The sequence below is a fragment of the Eutrema salsugineum genome, unplaced genomic scaffold (assembly GCF_000478725.1).
Source record: "Eutrema salsugineum unplaced genomic scaffold, Eutsalg1_0 scaffold_6, whole genome shotgun sequence".
In the NCBI taxonomy this organism is placed as follows: Eukaryota; Viridiplantae; Streptophyta; class Magnoliopsida; order Brassicales; family Brassicaceae; genus Eutrema; species Eutrema salsugineum.
The window spans coordinates 1,335,634-1,350,481 of record NW_006256547.1 but is presented as its reverse complement, the minus strand read 5'-3'; the positions used below and the strand labels follow the sequence as shown (position 1 = coordinate 1,350,481).

General features: G+C 37.5%; 3 protein-coding genes and 2 pseudogenes across 3 annotated transcripts; 3 read left to right on the top strand and 2 right to left on the bottom strand.

Moving 5' to 3' along the window:
* Positions 1–360: 360 nt before the first annotated feature.
* LOC112083363 lies at positions 361–3,330 on the top strand (annotated as a pseudogene).
* A 344-nt stretch (positions 3,331–3,674) lies between these two features.
* On the bottom strand, positions 3,675–4,498 carry LOC18012063 (annotated as a pseudogene).
* A 130-nt stretch (positions 4,499–4,628) lies between these two features.
* Positions 4,629–6,261, top strand: LOC112081421 (UPF0725 protein EMB2204-like). Its single transcript, XM_006394118.2, has 5 exons — positions 4,629–4,778; positions 4,865–4,993; positions 5,080–5,263; positions 5,353–5,441; positions 5,529–6,261. The coding sequence occupies exons 1-5, from the start codon at positions 4,701–4,703 to the stop codon at positions 6,024–6,026; spliced, it is 978 nt and encodes a 325-aa protein (XP_006394180.1). The 5' UTR covers positions 4,629–4,700; the 3' UTR covers positions 6,027–6,261.
* Positions 6,262–7,545: 1,284 nt separating this feature from the next.
* LOC18012062 (UPF0725 protein EMB2204) lies at positions 7,546–9,167 on the top strand. Its single transcript, XM_006394113.2, has 5 exons — positions 7,546–7,686; positions 7,773–7,901; positions 7,988–8,171; positions 8,261–8,349; positions 8,437–9,167. The coding sequence occupies exons 1-5, from the start codon at positions 7,609–7,611 to the stop codon at positions 8,947–8,949; spliced, it is 993 nt and encodes a 330-aa protein (XP_006394175.1). The 5' UTR covers positions 7,546–7,608; the 3' UTR covers positions 8,950–9,167.
* Positions 9,168–9,410: 243 nt separating this feature from the next.
* LOC18012439 (nitronate monooxygenase) lies at positions 9,411–11,240 on the bottom strand. Its single transcript, XM_006394112.2, has 6 exons — positions 10,936–11,240; positions 10,625–10,837; positions 10,380–10,475; positions 10,155–10,300; positions 9,857–10,076; positions 9,411–9,773 (listed from the first exon to the last, which is right to left on the bottom strand). Exons 1-6 carry the CDS (start codon positions 11,068–11,070, stop codon positions 9,582–9,584), a joined length of 1,002 nt encoding a protein of 333 aa, XP_006394174.1. The 5' UTR covers positions 11,071–11,240; the 3' UTR covers positions 9,411–9,581.
* Between the last annotated feature and the right edge of the window lie 3,608 nt (positions 11,241–14,848).

Below are 14,848 nucleotides of genomic sequence, written 5' to 3'. Positions count from 1 at the left end.
AGGTTCCGTGACGTTCTCTCTCAAAAGCTTACGGTAATCTGAGGGAAGCAGAGTGAGTGCTCCAGTCCTACTAGGGTATTTTATCCAGCCTGTTTCCCCTATTTCCCCTATTTCATCCTCTTCTGACATATATTCATAATTGTCGCCATCCCAAACAGATTCAATACTGGAGGAAGGGGAGACAGCTCCTTCTTCCTCTCCAGCTTCCTCCCCACCGGATCTTTGTAACATCCCGACCCAAGCCGTATACGTATATGTGTATCAGTGTATGTATCTCCCTCTCCACTAAAACCCTAGACGTGAGAGGAACCAAAGAGAAGGAAATCGATGGAGAATGAGAGAATGTTACTTGAGAAGTGAATGAGATGCTTATACACCGCCGCAACAACACCGGATAGCTTCGCCGTCACCGCCACTTCCGTTTCTCCGTCGCGGGCACCGTCAAGAAAGGTAACCGGCGGTCTCTTTTTCACCCCTGACTCGTGATGTGTTGACGATGATGTGGTTTGAAACCGATTTGTAGTGGTTTTCTTCTCACAATGCCACTGAACTTACTAATTTCCCTTTCACTTCCCTTATTTTGTCATTCCCCCTGTTTTTTTTTTTTTTTTTTTGTCAAGAGGACGACGAAAGAAACTGTGAAGTATTTCTTTTTTTTTTAATTTTGTCCGTTAGACTAAAGGAATTTTGAAAGCAAGAGGATGATATTACTGGAAATAGAAGGGTTGCAGAAAAGTTAACATAGCTATGTCGTGATTTTGTACGTCATTTGTTTACTACCGTTGGATTAGTGACCGACCACTGCTGTGGTATCCTAGCCGTTGAACAATTATGTAAAATCTTGGGGAATCAGAGAGTTGTTGAACAAAAAAAAAACAGAAAATAGAGAGTTTACTCTTCATTGAGGATTTTTTGATTTAAAAAAAAAAAAAAATCTATCTCAATTGGAAAGGAGAGCCTAATTAAAATAAAAATAATAATAACAACAGTAAATTAAAAATAGCGAATCAATTAATTCACACTTTAAAATCATTATCTTTTATTAAAAAACAAAAATTCACAAAATGCACCTAAAAGGTTAGCCAAAAAAATAGTAAATAAAAAATAACACAAAACGATATACTTTTTTCACCATCCCCTTACGTTAAATAAAACCTCTTTACTTTCTAAACGTATAAAGCTCTACATTTACTCACTTAAAGATCCCTTTGCCTTTATGTGCGTTGAAAAAAAAAACAAAAATAGCTTGTAAGAGACATGGAGGATTTCGACGGTCTACAACTCAGGCTCTCAACATTACAAACCTGATTTTACCGCTAAAGACATGGTAACAGGAGTGGTGATCGTATGGAAAGAGAAATTACAATTATGAAGAGATGTATGAATCTAATTTCTTTTTCTAATCTTAGGGTTTGTATACTCCTTTTTTGCGAGCGATGAAAACCACACCAAGTATTTGGTTTATGTAAGTGTTTATTGCCTTCTTCTGTTCCTCCTCCTTTTTTCTCATTTCCTCTCTGGCGAAGACTTCTCTTCTTTCTTTTATAATTATAATCCATCTTCACGAAGTTCATTACTTGCGCTCCAAGCAACGTCAACTCCGCCCACTTACTGTTGACTTCTTCGACTAAACTTATCACGCCTTCAGCTCGCGGACGAGCTCCGAACTTCATCTCCTGCTTTCTCTCTTTTCATGACACGTGTCCTGAGATCTCGGCCACTTTCTCTAGCTCGTTCTTTCTCTTTTGACTTGCTCATTGAACTTGGGTTACTTCTCTTTCGCCTTTGACTTGGTCGAACCTTTGATTTTACGGGCTTTATGGTTTTCCCGTGTGGGCTTTATGGGCCGGATTTCGGTAGAAATCCAGCACCAACACTCCTCATACAGAAGGAAGATTTAAAGACGATAGAGAATTGCCGCCTAAATGATCTAATTAAATATAATCTAATTATTAATGAGAGCCTACTCAATTGATTTTATACAATGCTAGTGAAATCTTGATTATAATTTCTGTTTTCTCACAGCTAATCTCTAATGGAATGCTTGAGTCGGAGCAAAAACATTTGACCTTGAAAATAGATGCTTCTGGTAGTTGTATTTCTCTAACTCAGTTAGCGATAAACTTCTTCTTCATTTTATTTTTGGGTTCTGTGAAAGTAGTTTCCATTTGTTTGCAGAGGAAGCTGCTGTAGTGGAGCTTTTGAAATTCATGTATATCAATTCAGTTTCAGTCACGACGCTCTTTGCTTTGCTCGATCTTTTAATTAATATGGCTGCAGACAAGTTTGAGGTTGCTTCGTGTATGAAGTATTGCAGCAGTTTGTTGCTAAATATGCCTATGACATTGGACTCTGCATTGCTACTTCTTGATCTTCCTTCGACTACGGTAATGTCTGATTCAGTAAAGCTTTAATAAAAATGCTGCAAGAAAATTCCTCGCATCTCGCTACAAGGATATATCCAAGTACGTACGTCTCTTCTTGATCATTCATCAAAAAGCCCTTGTTGAATTTTAATTCAACGTTTTGGAGCGTTTTGATTGATTAGATTTCCATTAGAGGATTTGATTTGATAGCTTTACCATTAATTAGTAGGTATGGAGGCAATTCTAGCGAGTGACGATCTAGAGATTCCGACTGAAGACCAGTTTATACGAAGTTGTGTTGTAGAAGAACGGCAAAGAGATCCCCGTGTCTCATCTCGCTCGCTACATCCGTTTCCAATGACATGTCGAAGACTTAAAAGAAAATCTTGACATCAGACGACTTTAAAACCTTGTGTGGCATAAAAAAAAAAACTAGTCCTTGAAGCTCTGTTTTTTCAAAGCAGAACAATGCATTCTAGCCCTCGAACAACCCGACCACCGGTTTTGTTTAAGAACGAGCCTACAGATGCAGACCCATCAAAGTCCAGGTTCCTCGCCAACAATGCATGGTGTACTTGGACTTACAACGCAAAGAATGCTCGGCACTCTATCCGTCGAGTCGGATAACTTCTTAAGAGAGTTTCACTTAGGAGGACAAGGGTTCTTTCTTTCACTTCACTGCAACAGGGACCAGCTAGATTCATTTCACTGTTTTGGATTGTGTTCTTGGGATGCAAGATAGAGGGTCTGTGAGTCTGACTGTGGGCTCGGTCGAGAAGCCAACAGAGGAGTTTGTTAAAAAAATTCAAAGCAAAGTAAGACTTCTCCAGAGGTAAAGGTGTTGAATACAAGAACTTGTTTGCAAGTCCACTGGGAGACTTTCATCGCTAATGATTCTCCTTACTTCATCAATGATGTTCTTCATCTCCGAGCCGAGCTCTCCATCATTCAAAGGAAACCATGAGTTCAACCCTTTTTTCTCTTATGTTACTTCTATTGCCTTTAACCACAAGTTATGTTTTGGTCGGACTTAGGTTGTGAAGCAACGATGATACTTCTTACACTTGCATATATATATATGTGTGTATGTGTGTGTGTGTTTAGGCTTTTCAAGCCTGTTTGACCATCTTTTTCTTTAGCTATCTATTTCGGAAACCAATTGATTTCAATGCTGCGGATCTAAGATAATAGTTTCAGAATGCATCAGATACATTGTTGAAACAGAGACATTGCATAATCATTCATGATATTACAGGAAAAACCTCAGAAAGAAAGCTGGTTTTTTTTTGATAAAAATAAAAAATGAATCTATTCGGTCCCTGCAATCTTCTTCTTCAAGGAATCAATATCCTCAGCCAATTCCGTTCTGCTTGACTGAAACGACAAGAAGAGAGATTTTGATTCATGATCAGATCTTTGATGCTTCCATTGATTATAATTAAGTTCGTCGCAGTTTTGTTACCTTGAATTGAAGAGAATCTGTAGACGAACCATCCTGTGTACCAGAGACCAACAAGTTCCATAACTTTTGGAAGCTACACTCAAACACAAACAAGAAGCATTTGAGTCAAACCCATTAAAAATTCTCTGATCTCAAATGTTTTTTTCTTTTTTAAATACTGTGTTGTTACCAGCTGAACAGAGTTGATGGCACCAACAACAATGGAAGATAATCAAACAGCAACAATGGCTCCTCCTCCATAAACAAGTACAGTCGACTTGTTCTCACACTGTACCAATACCAACAGTCAAAACACAACACAAAGCCAACAAACTCCGGTTTTATCGATTACATTGCTGCAATGGCTTACCTTTTTCCTTTGAGTCTGTGAAGATTTCGTTTGTGTCGATGGACCTTGAGGTCTCTTCTGATGAAGAGGCTCTCGTCTTCATCAATTCAACCTTCTGCAAACCATTCCCTGCGGATTAAATCCAGATAATCCAATTTTCGGTGTATATTTACATTTACAAACCGGATCTATTAAACCAAGACTATAAACCGGGTTAATCGAAATAAAATTCAGAATATACCGAACCGCCGGGTAGTTAAATTTCATTTCCGGGCCGGAATATTCTAATTTCATACAATTTGTGGCAAAACTCACGATTTCTCGAGAATTTCTAGACTCCATCGTATAAGGGAAATTGAAACTTTAGGTTCGCCGGAACAATGAAAGAGAATCGGCCCAAAATGATTGAGATATTGGGTTGTGAAGGCCCAACTGAAGCCCATAAAATGAGTCGGTCGGATAGATAAGGTGACGAGTGAGAACCTAATCGACCAAAAATCATCATCGCCCTAAATCGAAACCTAAACCTAAATCGCTTGATAATATGATCTCTGAATTTCGGGATGCTAAGAGTTATTCTGATGCGCTTGACGCCTCTCGTAAACGACTGGAGAAATGCGGTGTAATTCTTTCATTTTCCTTATTTTTAAGAGATTGATCCATTAAAATCGTGATTTGTTAGCTCTGATTATTTGCGTCTGCTAATAGATGTTCGATCTCAAGGGTTGTGATAATACGCTCGGACTACAGGAAAGGATCTGTAATAAATGGTCTCCTTGTCCTGGCAAAGTCCTCCTGTATGCTAAGATGGGCCTTCATCGTTATAATTTGCTGCAGGTCTAATTCTTTGTTTTTTTTTTTTTATTATCCACATGCTCTGTATACTATGCTTCTACAATCAAATTTTTTCTTCCTGATTTCAGGGTACAAAGTTTCAACTCATTCGCGTAAAGAAATACATTCTCTCAATAGGTTCTCCTGTTGGCTCTTACTACATAACATTATATGCAATAGCTGCTGGCTCTTCGCTTCAAACTTTTCAGACTAGAGTATCAGAAGAAGAGGGTGGTAAATTTATTCTGACGTGCAAGATTGCAAGAATCCAAGGTCAAATATCTTTTCAATTATTTTTCCTTTGTATACAACGAAATCATCTATCTCAACTTAATTGCTGATTTAATAATATTTGTATTAAGGGGAAACAAGCCATAGCAAAAGAGTCATGTATATGGGTACTAGCTTGCCTGAGTGGCCGCCAGAGAATCCTTTTGAAAAATGTTACCTGGTAAGATTCAGATTCAGACACACAATTGGCATCATTTGATCAACATACAATGTAGTGGTGATATATGTTTTGCCTTTTTGGTCAAAGGTGAAGGAATCAGAGCTGCAAGACAATGACTGGATTCGTCTATATTTGGAACTTGCTGTTGCCACCACCACCGGTAGGGACTGTGGTCTCTCCAACAAGTTGGAGATTGTGAAAGTGGCCATAGATGACGCACTCAATGCCAAAAATGCAATTATCTACATAAGGTACAATGACTTGTACAAGGCTGAGCTTGGTAAGGATTCTGATCGCATTGCTATAGTTAGAAGATCCTTCGATGAGGATACGGGATGCTTCATGCTCGTGGGTCAGACTCAGAGTTCAGAAATTATACCAAAAAACCCTAGTCTCGTCGTTGCTAATGAGGATACGGGATGCTTGAGTCTCAAGGGTCAAAATCAGTTTATTAAGGGTTTTGCAGAGAATAAAAGGATCAAGTTAAATCCGACCGGACTTGCAAATCAAATCTCTTCATCTCTAGCTACCTGTGAGGATCATCAAGTGGCAAATCAGCACTCGAGCGATGTAGAAACTGCATGAGAATCGATGAAGTAACCGTGGCGGTGGTGGTGGTTGCTTGACTCGTCGTCGTCTGCACAAGACAAGATCCATTCGAAAGATAATTTACCTATCTATCAATGCTGGACTAAGTTATTTGGATTGTTAAGTAGATTGGTTTTTAAATGTGTTGTGCTTGAATAATTAATCATAAACATATGTTTGCTTAAAATATGGGAAGAATCGGAGTCACTCTTCTTCTTGCTTTTTTTTTTTATCTAGAAGGATAATGTGTATAGTAGGAGTACTAAGTTGCCTGTTATGGACGTATGGTAAGAGGTGAATCACATTCCTGTGTCTCCTTGCATCATCTTCTATGTTAAGTCACGGTTTTAAGGCTATAAAGTGACACTGCCATAATTCTCTCACGCTTCTTCTTTATGTCTGTCTTTAGACCCCGAATTGCTAAACCCTTGTTATGGAACACTCCTCAAGATCCTTAAACTTGGATCTGCTGGAATCGCTGCTGCACCTTCACTTGATTCATAGATGATTCCAAGCTCCTTTGAACATTCACCCCAATAAAGCTGCAACACATCGACCTTCTCTTCTAAGATTGCCTTTATGTTCTGGTCATGTGGAAACGCAAGAACAACACCGATCCCAAATGATTTGTCTGTCAATGTCTTTTTCTTTATTAGCTCTCTCAAGTAATTAGGACACTCTTGATTAATTCAAATCATCAAAAAATATTAATAAAATCAGTGTGGGAATTTTCACCCAACAAAACTGAACAATACGATGACTGTGAAATGATCGAATCATACAGGAAAACAAAAACAAAGAGTGATATGATGCTCGCATCCAGTGAGGTTTAAGGCCTGTTGAAGAGTCCATTATGTATATGGGTCTATTATAAAGCCTATATTATAAGCGATCTCTTGGGTCTATTATAAAGCCTATACTATAAGCGATCTAAGACGGTAACAAAAAGATGAACTCAAGATTGAGGAATTCGACAAGAAACTTTAATACACTAATCTTATAAATGAAAATGAAGATAAAAATATTTTGTGTAGTTAATATACTAAAAATACGTGTTCATCTTGGAAGAGTTGGCATTAAAAAGGTTCCTAAACTCAATATATGTGGTCAAAACCTAAACACCATTATCTACTATATTATCTATTATGCTGCATCATCATACTTAGAGCATGTCCATCAGGAGTTCTTGAAGAGTTTGTGGCAGAGATTTTAAAACGAAATACAATAAAAAGATAAGAAAAATGGTAAAGGTTCATGATCCGGGTTCTTCTCGACGAACCTGGAGAGACAGTCTTTTTACACGTGATACATCCTAATTGGTCCAAAATAATAATTTTCGAATTTAAAAAAAAACAAAAAAAATAATATTATATTTTGATGAACCCGTCTTTGTTCACTGATAGACATAGTTTTAGAGCATGAATTACACTCAAAATGAGTGAGATATTGGGTTGTGAAGGCCCAACTGAAGCCCATTAAATGAGTCGGCCGGATAGATAAGGGGACGAGTGAGAACCTAATCGACCAAAAATCATCATCGCCCTAAATCGTCAAACCTAAACCTAAATCGCTTGATAATATGATCTCTGAATTTCGGGATGGTAAGAGTTATTGTGATGCGCTTGACGCCTCTCGTAAACGACTGGAGAAATGCGGTGTAAGTCTTTCGTTTTCCTTATTTTTAAGAGATTGATCCTTTAAAATCGTGATTTGTTAGCTCTGATTATTTGCGTCTGCTAATAGGTGTTCGATCTCAAGGGTTGTGATTTTACGCTCGGACTACAGGAAAGGATCTGTAATAAATGGTTTCCTTGTCCTGGCAAAGTCCTCCTGTATGCTAAGATGGGCCTTCATCGTTATAATTTGCTGCAGGTCTAAAACTCTTTGTTTTTTTATTTATTATCCACATGCTCTGTATACTATGCTTCTACAATCAATATCTCTCTTCCTGATTTCAGGGTACAAAGTTTCAACTCATTCGCGTAAAGAAATACATTCTCTCAATAGGTTCTCCTGTTGGCTCTTACTACATAACATTGGATGCAATAGCTGCTGGCTCTTCGCTTCAAACTTTTCAGACTAGAGTATCAGAAGAAGAGGGTGGTAAATTTATTCTGACGTGCAAGATTGCAAGAATCCGAGGTGAAATATCTTTTCAATTATTTTTCCTTTGTATACAACGAAATCATCTATCTCAACTTAATTGCTGATTTAATAATATTTGTATTAAGGGGAAACAAGCCATAGCAAAAGAGTCATGTATATGGGTACTAGCTTGCCTGAGTGGCCGCCAGAGAATCCTTTTGAAAAATGTTACCTGGTAAGATTCAGATTCAGACACACAATTGGCATCATTTGATCAACATACAATGTAGTGGTGATATATGTTTTGCCTTTTTGGTCAAAGGTGAAGGAATCAGAGCTGCAAGACAATGACTGGATTCGTCTATATTTGGAACTTGCTGTTGCCACCACCACCGGTAGGGACTGTGGTCTCTCCAACAAGTTGGAGATTGTGAAAGTGGCCATAGATGACGCACTCAATGCCAAAAATGCAATTATCTACATAAGGTACAATGACTTGTACAAGGCTGAGCTTGGTAAGGATTCTGATCGCATTGCTATAGTTAGAAGATCCTTCGATGAGGATACGGGATGCTTCATGCTCGTGGGTCAGACTCAGAGTTCAGAAATTATACCAAAAAACCCTAGTCTCGTCGTTGCTAATGAGGATACGGGATGCTTGAGTCTCAAGGGTCAAAATCAGTTTATTAAGGGTTTTGCAGAGAATAAAAGGATCAAGTTAAATCCGACCGGACTTGCAAATCAAATCTCTTCATCTCTAGCTACCTGTGAGGATCATCAAGTGGCAAATCAGCACTCGAGCGATGTAGAAACTGCACGAGAATCGATGAAGTAACCGTGGCGGTGGTGGTGGTTGCTTGACTCGTCGTCGTCTGCACAAGACAAGATCCATTCGAAAGATAATTTACCTATCTATCAATGCTGGACTAAGTTATTTGGATTGTTAAGTAGATTGGTTTTTAAATGTGTTGTGCTTGAATAATTTATCATAAACATATGTTTGCTTAAAATATGGGAAGAATCGGAGTCACTCTTCTTCTTGCTTTTTTTTTTATCTAGAAGGATAATGTGTATATTAGGAGTACCAAGTTGCCTGTTATGATTCGGGAACGTTTTACACATATACACACCTACTTATAAACCGAAATGTAACTTTTGATAGACAAAAGCTATGAACATATGAAGGCAGCAAGCATGAGGTTTCCTTGAACATTATAAGGTCACGCCTCACGGGCATAACTGATCAGGGATTCACTTAGAAACTCTATACGAAATCAAGCTGTGTGGATAAAACCGTAATCGCAACAGACATGATGATTCAATACCATAACGAGTAATACACATGATGAAAACAACTTTTTACAAAAGATATCCGGAAGGGGTACCTTATTATATTTGATGAGACTAATCTCATATCAATTCCAAAAAAGCAGTAAAGTTTTTTTTTTTAATCATGATTTGAGGGCATCATGTAGCATTTTTGAACTTTTGGAGGATCAGAAGCTGAGCTGCTTCCACAAGATTTTTCACTACCTCTCCAGCCGGTAAAATCTCTTTGATGAGGCCTACGCTTTGGCCTGCATACATCGCCATACTCTCCAAGTCCCCCGTCGTTGTCATGTTTGGTACTGTTCCTGCAAATCTTCTTATCTCCTTTTCCTGCAGTGAGCTTCCCTTATTCATCAGTGCGAGACCACAATATTTGGAGGAAATTGGACTTTATATATGAAAATGAAACTTACGACGCCATGTATGGTGGAACGTCCAATAATAGGCTGGTTAACTTCATTCTCATCAGCCGAGAGGGATCTCCAGTCGTCGAAGAATGGTGTCTCCAGAACACGTTGTGGCGCACCAGGCCACCTTGCTCTTCCAAAGATATCTGTGTATTCGGTTTTTTCATATTCCACCAACATCCTCTTGTATATAGGGTGTGCGTAGCTCTCATGAGTCGCCACAAACCTAAGAAAACAAAGCTCAGCCCCGACAAAAACTCATTCAAGCAGTCAAACTTGAGAACATGTGGAAGGAAGAGCACACCTTGTGCCTAGACTAACCCCTTGAGCACCAAGTGACAAGGCTGCAACATAACCACGTGCATCCACGATTCCTCCAGCAGCGATGACAGGAATACCGCATTCCCCAACCAAATCAACCACTCTTGGCAACAACGAAAATAGAGCATCCTTGAAAGAAAAGAAAATAAACTTTTTTGATGTATCAAACATTTAAACTAAGGATTATACAGGTAACAATTAGGCTTACCTTGCCAATTACATGCCCTCCTGCTTCATTCCCTTGGACGATAATGGCGTCTACTCCTACAGCAACGGCCTTTCTAGCTTCTTCCACACTCCCCACCTACGCAAATCACTAAGAAATAAGACAAAATCCTCGTAATAATATATAACTAAGGGGTATAGGTGAACCTGCTGATAAATCAAATCAAGAAACCAAACTCTTTATAACTTAGGCCCATGAATCTCTGCAAATTTAGTGGAAAACTTTACCTGAGGAACAACTTTGACTCCGGCACGGTGAGCATCATCCACAAGCTCCTTTGAACATTCACCCCAATAAAGCTGCAACACAGCGACCTTCTCTTCTAAGATTGCCTTTATGTTCAGCTCATGAGGAAACGCAAGAACAACACCGATCCCAAATGGTTTGTCTGTCAATGTCTTTGTCTTCCTTATAAGCTCTCTCAAGTAATCAGGACACTCCTGATTGATTCAAATCATCGAAAAATTGAACAATACGAAGACCGTGAAATGATCGAATCATACAGGAGAGAAAAAAACAAAAAGAGTGTTGCAATTACCCAATCAGGACATCTGAGAAGACCGATCCCTCCGGCATTAGCGACGGCGGCTACAAGCTCTGGTCCGGAGATATCTGGCCCTAACGGCGCCTGAACTATTCCGTATTCGAAACCTAAAATCCCCTTCAAACCCATAATTTCACTTCCTCTGCTTATCTCTTGGTGTTGTTATTATATTCCTCTCCAGCAGAAAAAGAAAAGTCTTATATAACGCTAAAAACACCAGAGCCGTATTCGAAATTTCCTTCGCCTTCTTCTCCATTATTTTTATAGATTTATTTCGATTTTCTAAGCGAAGCTTTCGTCACATACTACATCACGGTTGATTCATCGATGCCATAACTCCACCATTTCTCCTCAAGAAAATTACTATGGCATTCTTCGTTTATCTCGATTTTCTCTAACTCAAGTCAATGCACCAACAACTATCAGAACATGGCGGAATCGATTTATGGGTTGAGCTACAAAAATTCTTCCTGAAATCGAGGGAAACAAAGCTCTTCTGCTACACAACATCTGAGAGACGGTGATCAAACAATTCTCTTGTAAATCGATTGAATCCCTCCAGAATTTGTCAAATCAGTATAACTGATTCATTTACTTCTCAAATCACCCATTAAGGAGGGAAAAAAAGACTGTTAAGATACTAGACTAATCATGCTTGGGTTTTAATATAGATCATGGGCTTCAATTATAAAGGCCCGTTATGTTGCTCAGATAGCTGACGCCACACTGGGAATTTTTGATCGATTATTGCCACAAAATTTGCAAGTCCCGTCACAGTAGATGGGGAATATTCAAAAGAAAGTGGACTCTTAAGTCTTGGGGTGGATAAGATATGGTCCAATTCACGGCACGATAACCTCGAAGTTCGTCACAAGATCTGTTTGATTAAAAGGCTAAGTAATGCTAATTAAATTACTTTCGATATTTTATATTATGTATTTATTTTCTGTTTGTAAATTCATTTCCTTTCCTAGTATAGGAAATTATATTATATATATAATTTGTGTGGCGAACGTCCGCCTCAATATGGACAGTTAATAGCAATTATTTACGAAGACTATCACTATCATAGAATTATGTTTTTATACGCCTCCTTGTAGAGTGTTATGAAAGATAACAAAATTATACCTTTTTCTTTTGAAATTGCTGAAATAAATCCAAATTCAGTTTTGAAATTATTATGCTTAATTATTGGTTTGTCATTTTCATATTTGTGCATGCCATTGCCGTACGAACAAGTAAATAATTGATTTCAGCAGTAGACATCCAAAAGATAAAGTTCTTATAAAAGATTCGTTTGTAATTTTCTGACGAACGAATTGTTTGCAAGTATCAATTCGGAATTACGAACAAGTACTGGCTCTCTCACCATGGCTCTGATACCATAATTTTCTTGGCTTATAACAAAATTAATTACACATGGCTAATCAGACGAAACCACAATAGTTACGACTTACAATTATTTTATATGTTCGTATTGATGATGGTTCCCTCCGTAAAACATTCATTTCAATACCTTAAGTTGTTTTGTAAACCACTTATTAATCTTGTTTCCCGATGGATATTTTTTTCCCTTGTCACCTAAAAACAAAATATGGGAAATATCATAGAATATTTTTTTATTGATGTGATTGGTTGTAATATTTTTTGATGTTGTAATTTTATTATTTTATACTTTCTATGTAACTTTCAATACTATAAGTACTATATTCTACAGGCAATCGGGTCTAAATTATTTCCAATTTCAAGAATTTTAAGACCTTTTTTTTTAGTTGATCTGACAAGGTATAGCAAACCACAATAAATGAGTCAGTGGGCTAATAAGGTCACGTATAGAATTGAGACGGCCTACTGAGAGAAATGTCATTGATAAAAAAATAAAAAATAAAAAAATATTAGGACAGCATCAATAAGTATAACATAAATCGTGGTGAGAAAAAAAAAAAAGAAATGCGCGCGTGGCAAGATATGAAAAGACAGTCGTGGATAAAAAAGGCTAGTACGGATAGCGCGTGATTTCCACTCTCCTTTTTCACACGATGTTTTTTTTGTTTGTCGCTTTCCGTGCCGACTACGCAATATCACATCCGCACGTGAGACTCCTTTGCCTTTTCTTTGACTCCTCTTTATTATTGGAGTAAGTATTTCTTCTTCTCTCATTTGCCATCCGCAAGTAATGTACTGGCCCCTTTGTAAATTTGGATCGTCGGCCACAATTTTTTTTGAATATGTAATATATTCAGCTCGACTTTTTATTAAAGTGACGAAAACATAACCACTCTCGAATTTAAAGTCCTATACTCCTATTATATGTATTATTGGTATACGATCCCAGTTACTAATGAATTTTAAAGATACCTTTCTTTTTCTTTTAATTGTCACACCTTGTGCACACAAAAAAAAGTAATATTTTTAAGCATAGCTTTCGTTTGTAGTTCTACCATCGATTTTGCTGTTACCGAACGTACTTGTTTCATTTGCCATGCACGTGCGTACTTGGCTTCGGACTGATGTCCCCAAAAAATGAACGATCGACCGTTATAATTAGTACAAATACCGTATGCAAATTAGTTTTTTCTTTTAACTAAAAGTTGTTAATTTAAATGTCAAGTTGGCCATAATTTTATTCAATTTTTATAACTTATGGTAAAATATCGCAACCATATTAATTGCCTTTACAGTCTACTCTTCATACTTTTCTTCACGTACATAACTAGAGAAGGATGAAAGTTTTTTCACGTGTCCAAATTAAATCGTAGAGGCAGAGGCGCAGAGATAAGTGGATTGCTTCGAATCCTATTACTCTGTGGAACTTCTGACACGTGACGTAAGTAGCTTATTTTTTCTTACTTTCTTTTGAGTTTTAATAACAAGTACCCACACTTACACATGATCCACAAAATTCAGCTACATCGTAGATCACTTTCAACAGAAATCAAAATTCATTTAACGGAGGTGAATTTACCCTAGTTATCTACCCACATTCTTTTCAGCTCCACTATCTTCTTTAATTATGCCAAAAATATTGTAATAGTAAAAAAAAGAAAGAAACGTGTGTTTTCTGGTGTGCGGAATATATTTATACATATAATTTATATATATATATATATATATATTAGTTTTCTTGCATCCCACCCACTATAAATAATTTCTGTAACACACAAAACCAAATAATTTCTGTAGACAGTATACCAGATTTCAGGTTTTTGTTAAATAAATTTCGATGAATTTTTTTAAAAAAATATTAAAGAAGAAGAGAGTTTTTCAAAATAAAGTAAAAGGTAAAGGACAAAGAAACAAGGGAGGAGTGGGCCCTACAGATGTAAAAGGCAATAATGGACTGTAAGGACGTGGTTCGTACGCATCGTAGTCTCGTAGAGCCGTACCTTGCCTTGCTAAACACGACTAAACTACTCAAGTGCTCCGTATATATCCATACGTACACCTAGCTATTCATATAATTGTACACTGTTCGTAAGTAAATACGTATGGCTTTGTGGTACCCACAGAAAACGAAGGTAGGGACCTCCCAAAAGTAAGACGATCATCACACGGTATCAATTACTTTGTTTATCTCAAAATCCTTCAAGTACAAAGGGAACCTCCCCTAAATAAATCCCCCCTATATGATGAATTTGTTTTATCTTACAAATACTATCATATAAACTATTTTTTTTAATCGAATATTGAAACGCGTAATGACTTCTTCTAGAACGGCCAATTAATTACTGTTCAATGTATTTGCGTATAGAGTATGCACAAGTTACACGCTCGTGCCTCATGATGCTGAGGAGTCAGCAAAATAGATGAACAGAAAAAGAAGCTTTAAATTGTTAGCTGGTTAACATTTTTTTTGGGGGGGCATACCAGTATACACTATTATGCAGAAATATAGTAGGACTATATG